Raw genomic sequence first — 13,861 nt, forward strand, 5'->3', positions numbered from 1 at the left:
ACGTGTCTTTATACTACAAAAGTTACTTCAAGACGATGGCCTATGTATGTGTTTTAAATTTATAATACTCTTGACTTGGAAGCAATAAATGCATGGATTATTTATAAAGAAATAACTGGAAGTAGACTCAGTCTTTGTAAGTTTATTCTTCGGCTGTGTGAAGAATTATGGGCCCCATACCTTGCCTCCCGAAATCTGGAACTATGCCTAGCAACACCAGGTCTATTCAATTCAATTCAGTTCAGTTTATTGATGTCAATATACAAAGTATTTACATAAGTCAAAGTCTGTTAAAATGCATCATTGAAATACATTGGCAAGCTAACACTTAATAAGTAAAATCTATAAAATTTTATCACCTAGTCTAAATACTTAACACAAAGTTAGAATATTAGCATAAAAACACAAGAGCACACAGAACATTTAAGAGAGCTGTAGGACTATCACAACAGGGTAGCCCCGAGATATTCCTCCTGAGAATAGTAAGCACCCACCAAAAGAAGTTCTTTGATTTTTATTTTGTATGTATCTAAGGGCAGTTCTCGAATTATTAGGGGTAATTTATTAAAGAAATGTATAGCCAGACATGATGGGCCATCTCTGCACCTCTCCAGCCTACGAAACTTTGGGGCAAGGTTCCCTCTAAAGCGTGTGTTAATATTATGAATCTGTTCATGAGTCTGGAATTTATGCATATTGCATTTTACATATATAAGATTATCATATACAGTCGGAAAAATGAAAGAATACTCATGAACGAACATATAAAACACGCTGTATTTTTCTTTCACCGTGTCACACAAAAAATTGGCCAGCGCAAGTACATGTAATAATTATTATTATTTACATGTACTTGCGCTGGGCAATTTTCTTTGTGACACGGTGACAGGAAAATACAGCGTGTTTTATAAAATATGTTCGTTCATGGGTATTCTTTCATTTTTCCGACTGTATATACTGGCAAGGTAATGTTAATATTTTCCAATCTATAAAAACTTGTCTGCAATCGGCTCTATATGGCAAGCCTGCGACAATGCGAATGGCCCTTCTCTGCAGTCTGAATACATCCTTCGCTCCTGCACTATGGCCCCATGCGAGAATAGCATAGGAGATATGTGAGTGACACAAAGAAAAATATGCCTGCTTTAGTATGAAAGCGGAAACACAGGATGAAAGTCCACGAAGCAAAAATGTATTTGATGATAGCTTTGCCACTAAAGAGGTGGTATGAGCATCCCATATCAGACCAGGGTCCAGCAGAACACCAAGAAATTTAGCACAGGATGCATTGTCCAGTTCATCAGGAATATTTCTAGTTGAAAAAAGTAAGGACTGTGTTTTGGTTGTATTGAGAAACAGCCTATTAGAATGGAACCATTGTTCTGCCTCCGACACTGAACCCCACGAACTCCCCACTGCTGTTACCAAATCCTTACTGCAGGATGAGATTGTTGTGTCATCTGCAAAGAGAGTGAAATGCGCAGTTTGACATAAAAGTGGTAAATCATTTATGTCTACCAACAACTATCACTGTTACTATCCAAAAACGACAAAAATATAAGTTGAAAATATTTTGTAAATGAAATCATACTTCCAATCATTGCCACAGCTGTAACAAGGCAATGTGTGGCAAATATCAAAAACTGCAAACTGTATAGTGTTCCGAATGTTTTTGATAGGCAGCGAATGTGTTAACAATGAAAGTAAAAAATAAAATCAGATTCTATAGTCTAGAGTAGATTTAATTTCTTTAAACTGAGTTTTAATTGATTAAAGAATGTGGGGCCAAAATTATCCCTTCCGGCTTTCTAGGTAGGTAAGCTAAGTATGGTGGCTCCCGCCTTCTGAGCCACCCTGGATACTGAGGGGTGGTTACCCCGACTATGAGGGTTGATGTAGTAAATATAGTTCGTTGTTAAGACATTTATTTACACGTTAAATATATCACAGAAGATAACTGGTGGTATATTATTTACTTGAAATCGATGTTACCCCGTCGAATCTCAACTGCTAATTCATTTATCTGTTCTCGTAAAAATATAATTAAAGTCGGTTATTGTTTATTTACTGTTTTGGTAAGACGAGGTGACCGTGATTTAAAGTGCTGACTGTTAATAAACACCCACTGAATATTATTGCAACTCGACCTTGTATCAAATACTAGCATGCAAAACTAGGTTACTCGTATTTATTAAACAAACATTACCACGGGCATTTAATTATTAAAAGGTTTATTTGTAATATGATGTTTATTGAGATGCTGTGTATCCCAATTCATCTTCCCCTTCCCCCGAAAATTTTCTGACTACGGAAAAGGAAGAAAATTTTTCTAATAGTACCACTAATTACTTGCTGCGTTTTACGAAGTACAATATATACATTTTTCCTATAAATACTAATTAGATACAAAAAATAAAAGTGAAAATGTTCGTTATCTAGACTGTTCCCGTTTCACTTGTCACTCACGGTGTTCTCGGATTGTAAGCATATAGTCTATTCTTATGTATTTCCTTGATTTTATTGTTTTCCGATCTGATCTTACAATTAACATTATTTACCTCTGTTATTGTGAAAGGGCCTACATAAAGACTATGACTATCAAACTTACCATTCTCTTCCCTTTTTACCAGGACTAGGTCTCCTATTTTAAAGTGTTGTGGTGTTGCTTTGGGCTTATTTTCTTCTTGCCGCTCTTTTTTGTCTTCCTTGCTTTCATTGCTTCTAGTGAATTGACCTATCGTGTCTATGTATTCTGTGTCCTCTGGTTTCGAAGAAGTGTCCGATATCACGCCTTCTTTGACATGTGTTCTATTCGGTTTGTTAATTTGACATTCATGGCATTGTTTAACGTATTTTCTTACGTCTTTTTCCAAATTTTTCCATCTAAATCTTGCTTTTAGCTTCTTTATTAGTCTATTTTTCTTTAAGTGTCCTCCGAACGTCGGATGATTGTGATCTTCTATTAGCCTGTGTTTTTCTTTGTCTTCTTCTATTGTTTCTGGTACTTCACATATGTATATTTCAACATTCTTTAATATTTTGTTTCCTTGTTTAATAAATTCCTCAATTGTGCACACTTTAAAAATAATATCGTTTACGTATATTTTTACTTTACGTACTGCATTCTCTACCGCCAGCTTATCAAGCTGTGCCAACATTTGGTTTAAATCGAAATGATTGAATCCTGTGGCTATGCTCTTGCTGCACTTTATTTTGTTTTTGACCCTAATGCTCAGCCTTGGTGAGATTAGTTCTGCTCCAAAAGACAAAATTGGTAGTCTATGCGCCTCTAAATTATTTAGTACCTTTCTTACTGTCTGTTTGTGGGCTTCTGGCTGTAGTGCGAGTTCGCTTTCTGCCTTCGTTTGCCTTGCTTCCTTCTTATTTTCTCTTGCTTGAGCTCGTGTTATAGCTAATATATGGGTATTGTCTATGCATAGTTATTTTTCCCTGTTATGTATTCTATTTCGAAATCGTATTCCTCTAAATCTAATCTGATTCTTGTAAGTTTCGAAGTTGGTTCTTTCATTGCAAATAAATGTGTTAGTGGTTTATGATCCGTTTTTACTAAAAATGTTGGTGCTCCATATAAATAACATTTGAAATGATTAATTCCCCAATGAATCGCTAGTAATTCCTTAACGATTATAGGTTTATTACATTCTCCTTTATTAAAACTTCTTGATGCGTATGCTATAGGTAGGTCTATTCCGTTATAATCTTGACTTAAAATTGCTGAACAACTCTCGTTGGATGCGTCTGTTGTTAGGATGAATTGTTTATTGAAATCTGGATATTTTAGGATCGGTGGCTTCATCAGAGATGATTTAAGCTTGTTGAATGCTTTTTCACATTCTTCTGACCAAAAAAATTCTACTCCTTTTCTTGATAATCTGTTGAGTGGTCTGCATATTTCAGCAAAATTTTGAATAAAACGTCTATAATAGTTACAAAATGCTACGAATCTTTTTGTTTCTTCCGCTGTCTTAGGTGTCGGGTATTGTTCAATCGTTGCATATTTTGCTTTGTCTGGTGATACTCCTTCCTGAGAAAGATCATGTCCTAAATATGTTACTTCTCTTCTAAAAAATTGACATTTTCCTGGGTTAAGTTTCAAATTGAATTTTCGACATGTCTCAAATGTCTTTTTCAGGTTGTCTAGGTGATGTTTTTCAGATATTCCTATCACTACTATATCGTCCATGTAAAGAAATGCTTTGTCTGGTGTTAATCCCGAAAATGCTATTGACATCATCCTTGAAAAGCTATTTGGGCTTACATTTAATCCAAAAGGTAATCTGGTAAATTGAAATGCTCCATTTTCTGTGCTAAACGATGTGTATTTTCTCGATGATTTTTCTAATGGTATCTGGTGAAAACCTGACATTAAGTCTATAACTGAAAACCATTTTGCTCTTCCTAGTTGATCTAGTATCGAGTCTATCCTTGGTAAAGGAAATTTGTCTGTGACTATTTTCTTGTTCAGTTGTCTAAAATCTATGCATAATCTCCATGCTTTATTTCCATCTATCGCCTTTTTCGGTACCAGTACTACTGGGCTGTTGTATTCTGATGTAGACGGTTCTATTATTCCTTGGTCTCTCAGTTTTTGCACTTGCCGGTTTAATTCCTCTGTTTGTGCATGAGGTGTCCTATAGTTTTTAATGTATACCGGAGTTTGGTCTTTAACTTTCAGTTTCTGCTCGTAGAAGTTGTTACATGTTAGCATGTCGTGCCTTAGGGCGAATATATCTGAATAATCTTCACATAAAGATACTAACTTATCGCGTACGTATTCTGGAATGTCTAACTTCAATGATTCCCGTAATTCCTTTTTCCTATCCTTGCTGTCGTTGATCAGTCTATATATGTTGAATAATTTAATGTCTAATGTTTTGATTTCGTTTGTCTCTACTTTTACTGTTTCGTAGGTTGTGTTCAAAATTTTGATGTACGGATTATTACTTGAAATAATTGCTCTCGCTATGAATATTCTGGTTGTATTTCTTGTTGTTCCACTATCCTGTCGTTCTTCAGCGTTTGAAAAATTTTTACGATTCTGTAAATTTCACATCTGGGCGGTATTATTATCGTGTCATTATCTATATTATCCAAAATGTTTGTACTAATGTAACAATCGTTGTCCTCTTTAATGTGCATTTTAAGGTTAGCATAGTCTAGTATGCATTGAAAATTTGAAATGAAGTCTCTCCCAATGATTCCGTCGGTTGGAATAGGAAAGCTAGGTTCCACTAATTGAAAGATATGCTCAAATCGAGATCCTTTTACTTCTAGTGTTGTTTCAACTTCTCCCATTGTTTGTAATTCTCCTTTAGTTACTCCTTTTATTTTCGCTTTTGTGTTTGGTTTCACATGTTCCTTCATAAAATCTTGTGAACATTTCAGTATTGAAATATCAGCTCCTGTGTCTATGATAAAGGTATTTGTGTTTTCTAGGATTCCTGTTTTCATTCGTACAAAATTCGTTAGGTTTAAGTCGAAGTTGTAAATATTATATTCCACTTCTGACTGTGTACTTTCCTTGTTTCGTTCATTCAAAACCCCAACTGCTGGTTTTCTGTTTCCTCTTGGCTGTCTTCTAACTCAAGTAGCCTTACGTTTCTGTTTCGTCCTCCTCTCTGGTTTCCTCTGTACGTTTGGTTGTTGAATTGTCTATATCCTCTGTTGGAATAATTCCGTTGGTTTCCTGTTTCTTCTCCTTCGTTCCGTTGTCCGAAGTTATTTCTTCTTCCTCTGTCGTATTTGTTGTGGTATCCTCTTCGGTATTGCTGTTGTCCTCTCCTATTTTCATAATTCGTCCTATAATTGAACACTCTTCCCTGTGTGTTCTCCTCTGTCGTATCAATCGATAAAAATTTAGATACTACTTCCTGCGGTGTTGTGAAATTACCTGCCTCCAGTATTAACTTTGCTCTATCCGTATTAACGTTTCGCTTCATTGTTGCTACAACTGTTTCCGTTGTGTATTTTTTCGCTAGCTCCAATGGCATTCCTTCCGCTATGTATGCTACTTTCAACTGTTCCGCTAATTCCTCTACTTCGGATGCGTACACTGATGCATCTTTGTTTCCTTGCCTTTTCTTTGTTAACTTGTCTATTATCGTTTTCGGATTGTCACCTCTTAATTCTTTCTTCAGTGCCGCTGCTATAAGTGGGATCGTATCCTCTGTAGTTATCAGATTTCTAGCCTTATTAGTCAATCTTGTTTTTATTAATGTTATTGCTGTTTCTTCATGTCCTTCTGCTATTTTTCCAAGTAACTCTAATGCGTCTAAAAATGGTTGTAATTTCCCTGCGCTTCCATCAAACTCGTTGGGCAATACCTTGCTTGCAATATTCAAAAATTCGTTGATTGTCAGAGCCATGTTTAATATTTTTATCTCTTGTTTTATGTCGCTTTTTCCCTCTTTTATTTCCTCGTCAATTTTTTCCTCTATCTCCTCGTCACTTTTTTCCTCTTCTACTTCTTCGTCGCTTTGTTCTTCCTCTATTTCCTTGTCGATTAGTTGGTGTATTGAACTTGGAACTACTGTCCTTAAGTTTACAGCTTGAAATGAGCGTATAACTTTGTCTCTTATTTTTCCGAAATATTTGTTGCACGCTTCTCTTTGTTTGTCCGATAGCGCTTCCCAATTTTTCTTCGTTAAATGTGTGAATTTGTTATACAATTTAATTAGCTGTGTCGTTACTTCTTCTTGTATATCCTTAGATTTAGGTACTTTCTTCTTCAAGACCCTTCTGCTTTGTCTTGTTACTTCTTGCGTAATCTCCTCAACTATTTTGATGAAATCTTCCCAAGTAACTTTGTTGCTACTCATTTATTCATAATTTTCTTGTTCCTGTACCCGTAACGAACGCATAAATTTGACAGTCTTACGAGGTATAGTAAATATATATGAAAAATATTATGTCAAAAATAGTAAAAATATAGTAAATTGCCATAAAAATCAGTATATCACTCAATATAAATCACCATTAAAAAGGGGTCTACTGCTTAGCCAATACAAATGTAATAAAAATCAGTAGTCAAATAATAAATGGATAAGAATCAGCAAAGATAAAATATGTTGGTAAATATATAAAAAATCATATAAAAATCAGTATCAAATAAAATGTATCATTACGTCCTATAATAACTAATATCAGGGTTAAAAAAAAATTCTGTATATTTTGATAAATATTGGTATCATAAGGAAATTAAAATAGAATAATTAAGTAAAAATAGGTAAAACTTAAAAGGTAATGTGCGTCTTAAATGATAATTACGTTAATATTACTTTATACTTTATATTTTATATTATACGAATCAGGAAATACCATAAAAATAGCTAATATGGACTTACCACTTTAAACGTCTTTGTTCGTATCACCCAAAAGTTCTCGCTGCACGTTCCATAGCATTGTCCCACGATGTTCCATATGGTAGTTCCGTCTCCATTCCATTCCATTCAGCTCCGCGTCGGCCTGATGTCTCCATTATTTCCATGTAGGTACCACACTGTTGTCTAGGGTGGTCGAGGTGCCGGAACATTGACGTTTTTCTCCATTTCTATACTCGTCCTAGACTGCTAGTTCTGAGTTCTCGCCTGGTCTTGGATCGCCATATGGTGGCCCCCGCCTTCTGAGCCACCCTGGATACTGAGGGGTGGTTACCCCGACTATGAGGGTTGATGTAGTAAATATAGTTCGTTGTTAAGACATTTATTTACACGTTAAATATATCACAGAAGATAACTGGTGGTATATTATTTACTTGAAATCGATGTTACCCCGTCGAATCTCAACTGCTAATTCATTTATCTGTTCTCGTAAAAATATAATTAAAGTCGGTTATTGTTTATTTACTGTTTTGGTAAGACGAGGTGACCGTGATTTAAAGTGCTGACTGTTAATAAACACCCACTGAATATTATTGCAACTCGACCTTGTATCAAATACTAGCATGCAAAACTAGGTTACTCGTATTTATTAAACAAACATTACCACGGGCATTTAATTATTAAAAGGTTTATTTGTAATATGATGTTTATTGAGATGCTGTGTATCGACTTTCTAGTGTTGAGGTGTATCTCTTACTAAGCTTGTACAGATGTTGTTCTGCTTGAAGCAGTGTGAATGCTCAAAGATACGTGGAAGAAGCTCTCCAAGACCATACCATGCCTTTTTCACTGTTCTTTGGTGAAAACTTTAGATTAATGCATGAAAAATGCCGAAAAGATTCACCTGTGGGTACCTTAAAGAGGTTGGGATTTAAGTTTTACCATGGCCGGCACGCAGTTCCGATCTTAACCTAATTGAACACATTTGCGACAACCTCAAAAAATGGGTAAGAGCAAGAGTAGCAGCCTGTACATCCTTCGGAGAGTTCAATATCTCCCAATCAGATATCCAGGATATCATGAATGGATTGCCAAACTGCCTCCAAGAAATCCTAAGTTCCAGCTGCGGCAATATCCATTATTAATACTCATAAATTTTTTTAATTAGACTATGATTTTCAAAATTATGTTTATTTGAATTTTCTTTGAAGATTTTTAAACATTGGATTTTTGCTAAGCATCCCTTGATAAATGACTTTTTTTTCAAAAATTTTACTATTTTGTTTTCCTCAAATGTGGTTGTTACCTTATCTTTTATAAAATCTGGTCCAAGATTGATAATTTCTGCAAATTGAAAGAAATACAAGGTGGGCAGATAATTTTGCTGGTGAGTGTATTTATTTCCATTGTAATCAACTCCATCAGCTGATGATTTCTAGTTGAAAGTTATTAGGATTACTTTTCTTGCTACTTCCTGGCATATTAGGTGCTTGGCAGGGTTGCCACTTGTGACATAATTATTGATAATTAACATAATCGATAATTGTAACATATTTTTTTAATGAACTACAAAATTATTTAATTGATGAATTATAAAAATGATGATTGAAGGAGTACAAAAATGAGTGCTATTGTAATGCTGACTGCTTCTGGTTGATAGGTTTGTAGTTGGAGTGAAAGTTGTTACTACACTGGGGATTACCATATGGTCTATTCAGGGATTATACAGTCGGAAAAATGAAAGAATACGCATGAACGATCACATTAATCACTTATTTTGTATTTGCTGTCATTTTCTATAAATATCAAACGTTTGTTATAGAAAAAGACAGCAAATACAAAATAAGTGATTGATGTGATCGTTCATGGGTATTCTTTCAGTTTTCCGACTGTATAAAAATGTAAATGGGAGAGAAAATTGACCTCAATAATTTTTGAAGAAGGAAATTTGTCTAGTTGAATGGGGAAATATTTCAAAGGATGGTTAAAATGTGTTTAACATAAAATATTATTTTAATACAAATTTCATAAGTTGAAAATATTTTTTCCTTCTTTTTATAGAAAAATCCACTCAACAATCCACAATATGCATTGCTGCAATACAGAGTTTTAAGCAGACATAAGTTTTGAAAAATCACAGCAAAGGAGCTAAACGCCAAAGTAATGTAAAAAAGATTGCAATAAGTCAACCAAGATTACTGCTGTGTTAAGCAAAAGAAACCCAAACTTGCAGCTCTAATAGTGGAACATAATTTACCAATGAGAATTTGTGATCATTTCTCTGTTAAAAGACACGTTTCCTGATTCCAAAATTGTCCAAGGAATGAAAATGGCAAGGACCAAAGCAACAGGGACTACATTTAATCCAGTGCCTTAAATTTTTAACCATATCACTCTTCTTCTTCATATACTCATTCCTCATCATATCTCCATTTATTATCAGCCTTAGCATTTCATATCATAGAGGTGCAGAACTGGATGAGAAATTTATAGATTGGCATTTTTATTTGAAGAAATATAATTTCCAATAAAACAGGATAATTTGGGCAACATCCTACCATAACTCTTTCATTTACTGGTGGCATCCCTGGTTCTTGGTAATCTAGATTGGCATAGTCATAGTTGTGGATATTTTGAGGCTAAACAGGAGCAACAGGTAATGCAAACTCATCAAATACATACTTATCTACTTGACCAGGAGAAAGTTTTTTAGTATAATCACCCCTTCAGCCCAAAGTTACTCAAATCATATGTTTCTTGCCAGCTAAAAGCAAGTAAACTGTCCAATACAATTGATACTTGAGTAAATGTCATGCAGCGAGAGTAAATGATGTTTTTGGTGCTATTACAAAAAGTTGCAAAAAACGTAAACAATTTACGTACAGACACTATTCTTAGGGGTCTGGATACTCCAAAGGCTGTAAAATGAACAAACCGGTTAAAGAATCGTAAAAAAGTAATGCAAGGCGTGCGTTTAAACCAAAATAAAACTGAAGATGAGTTTATACAAAAAGGGTAGCTGGAGTAATATAAAATATTTCTCAAATTACCTCTGAATCGGCGTGATGAACTTGCCATGGTTCACCCGAATTTGCTAACGGCATATTAGTTTCTTATTTAAAACACTTATTATTTTTTCACATCACTGTTGTTATGTGAAATATTCTGAACAAGCCAGAAAATTCATAAAAAATAAGTCTCTCACTGACACTAGTGACACTGACACTGACATTTACTATTTACTACTAAGGAAGTGACGTTTATTGGAAATTAGAAATGGAAGTAACTACTTCTCGGATGTCCGGTAAAATAGAGTGTCTCGTTTGGTCAGGTTAATCGAAATATTTCTCAAAAAACTTTTAAATGTTTATTTATACAAGAATAAAAAACCGCTAAACGCCGAAAAAATGAGTGGCGCATCCAATATTCCAGCTACAAAAGATCTGATATGAAAATTACGTGGCGCGAAAATGTATTTTCATTTTGATGCAAAACAAAATTCTAGTTTTATTTTAAAAGATTTTTCCATAATATTTGCTAAATTTGAAGTAAACGCGCCACAAAAGAGTAAATTTGATACAGTTTGAATTTTGAAACTCTTTTGTGGCGCGTTTACTTCAAATTTAGCAAATATTATGGAAAAATCTTTTAAAATAAAACTAGAATTTTGTTTTGCATCAAAATGAAAATACATTTTCGCGCCACGTAATTTTCATATCAGATCTTTTGTAGCTGGAATATTGGATGCGCCACTCATTTTTACGGCGTTTAGCGGTTTTTTATTCTTGTATCAGGAGTTTTTCAAGTTATATACAAATTAAATGTATGACGTTGAATGCCATTTTTCTCGATTACACGTTAAGCTTTATAAATGGTCACCTTTGTCGCATTATCTCCCAAATGTCCATCGAATGTACACTAGATTTTTTTTCTAGTAGAAATAGATTGAATAAAAATATTGGGATGGCCGGTAAATGAACTCGGATTGCCCGTTGCAGATCAAATTTAGCGTCGTAACCACTACAACTACATAAACCATTTCGGGAATAATCGTTAATTGGATTATACTTTTGTAGCTTAATAACTTCTAAACGGCTTAACCGATTTTGATCACTAAACATGAGTTTGAAACGTATTGACAAGTAGTATCTGATGCATCTGAGGTCAAGTATGAAAACTAAAGCTGTTACAGAAAATATTGAGCTTGAAAAACCGTTTTTCCCCATAGGAAATAGATTTGATCATACTTATGAAGCGTATAACTTAAAATTTCTAATTTTCTCGGATATAATGTAAACAACGTTAGATTTGCCTAGAGTCCTTCTACAAACGCTCAGTTATTGGCGCAATTCGTATTTTGAAATTTGGAGTACCTAATTGTCGAAAAACCAAAATTTTCAAAGTTTAGTTTTTCAATTTTTCGGCTATACTGAGCCGTGTGTATGTCTGAACTTGATCGGTTAGGCACCATTTGAAAGCTTAACTCAACCTGATTGATGTGGTATATTTGCGATTTTCCTGTCTCTCCTTGATCCTAAGATATTTACGCCCAAAAAATTTGCCATTTTGTATCTACCTAGCCCTATAGCTGGCTTACGGGTAGTCAGAAGTCAAAAATTACACCGGTTCTGAATTGGCCATCACACCATCTTGAAACACAGAAAAAAAATTCAGATCGGTGTAACTTTTCCACATACATACATACATACATACATATCATCCACAAACATTTGCCCTTTTTAAATAAAAAGTTCTAATTCTGAGCTCGGTAACTTTTGAACAGTATAACTGATTTTCAAAATTAAACATGCGTTGGAAAGGTAATGATCTGTGCTATCAGAAGCCGCAAAGGTCTAACTTAAGTTTTTGAAATTTTTGGAAGTTTTGGGGACGAGAACAAAAAACGGACCCTAAATGGAAAGGGTCGTCAAATCCACAGCCTTGGACCAAAATGGAGAAGTAATATATGGATGGACGAGTCTTTTCCTAAACTTTAAGATGGGATTTGGCTCAATTTTCAATTCAGTCAGGTTTAGAAAATCTAAAATTTCGTGAATATATATATAATGTCGCATGTAGGGGTGTTGTGCACCACTGGCGAGAACTGCCGTTCTCTGGTAATTTTCAAAATTACATGTGCGTTGGAAAGGTAATGATCAGTACTATCAGAAGCCGCAAAGGTCGAACTTATATTTTTGAAATTTTTGGTAGTTTTGAGAACGAAAAAGAAAAACAGACCCTAAATAGGAATAGACGTAAAATCCACACCCTATGACCAAAATGAAATGTTCACATCTGGATGGGCGAGTCTTTTCCTAAACTTTAATTTTTTAATTCAGTCAGATTTAGAAAATCGAAAATTTCGTGTATATATAGCAGGGGTGGCCAAACTGCGGCTCGCGAGCCACATGCGGCTCTTTGAAGGATTACTTGTGGCTCTCGATTGTACCCGAGTTATTTTTCAATTTTGTATTAGATATGATTTAAAAAAATTATTATCGTTCCATAATATGCGTTTCAAAATGTCTTTTAATTTACTGACAACAAACATGAAAGACTTTGTAACAAATTCCATTTCCATTCAAGATAAGAATGATATGCATCGAAAACTGCGCTAACGAACATTACATAAGAGTGGCGCAATGTAAAAGTCAGTAATCAACCGAATCCAGACCGATTTTTGTATAACTCTTGCTACAGATGTAATTTGTAATTTGTATTAGGTACACATTTTACATTTAAGTCATTTTACTCGACTTAGAAAAAAATTTTTACCATATTATACTAGAAAAACTTAACGAGTAGGTATATAAAAAAGCCGGAAGGAATATTGACCGAACTCTAAAATAGATTTGAAGACTTAAAATATGTTAAATCGTCTCTTCATTTTTTTCCGAATTCATTTGAAATGAACATAGTTCATAAGGTGAATTTTTTATTATTACCAATATATGACCCAAACAACATCTGGAGAATTAAAATTAATAGAGACGCAAGAAGATCAAGCTCGAAAATAAAACTATAAGTCGACGCCGAATACCGAATTTTGGAAATTTGTACCAGAATCCAAGAAGGTACCCTAAAAAAGAATGCTTGTCGAATTATTTCCATATTAGGAACAACGTACTTGTGTGGACCATTTTATTCCATTTTATAATTCGTGAAATCCTAACACCGATCAATATTACCTAACCAGCATCTAAAAGAATTACTGAGAAGTCACATATTAATCACCAAATTCTAAAGAATTATCAAAAGAAGGAAAACAAAAATGTAATTAAGTTTAAATATTTCGTAATTGTATTTCGGTTTTCAGTAAGTAAAAGTTCTGTTAAAAAAATTGTAAATACCTTCTATACATAGATACTTTTTGAATAAGTATTTTATTGCGGCTCGCGAAAAACTTCAACTTGTGAAAAGTGGCTCGGACTATTAAGAAGCTTGGCCACCCCTGATATATAGTGTCGCATGTAGAGGGGTTGTGCGACACTAGCGAGATTTGCCGTTTTCTGGGGTCGCCT

General features: G+C 34.4%; 1 protein-coding gene across 2 annotated transcripts in view; it reads right to left on the reverse strand.

The window, feature by feature from the left end:
- The window catches only part of LOC114331429 (ribosomal protein S6 kinase 2 beta), a 274,834-nt gene extending 264,275 nt beyond the window's left edge, over nt 1-10,559 (reverse strand). For both annotated transcript variants that reach the window (XM_050655564.1, XM_050655563.1), the window contains exon 1: nt 10,391-10,559. In XM_050655564.1, coding sequence (XP_050511521.1) covers nt 10,391-10,444 — 54 coding nt within the window. In that variant the 5' untranslated portion in view covers nt 10,445-10,559. The remainder of the gene's footprint in view (nt 1-10,390) is intronic.
- Between the last annotated feature and the right edge of the window lie 3,302 nt (nt 10,560-13,861).

This window comes from Diabrotica virgifera, chromosome 7 (assembly GCF_917563875.1).
Source record: "Diabrotica virgifera virgifera chromosome 7, PGI_DIABVI_V3a".
In the NCBI taxonomy this organism is placed as follows: Eukaryota; Metazoa; Arthropoda; class Insecta; order Coleoptera; family Chrysomelidae; genus Diabrotica; species Diabrotica virgifera.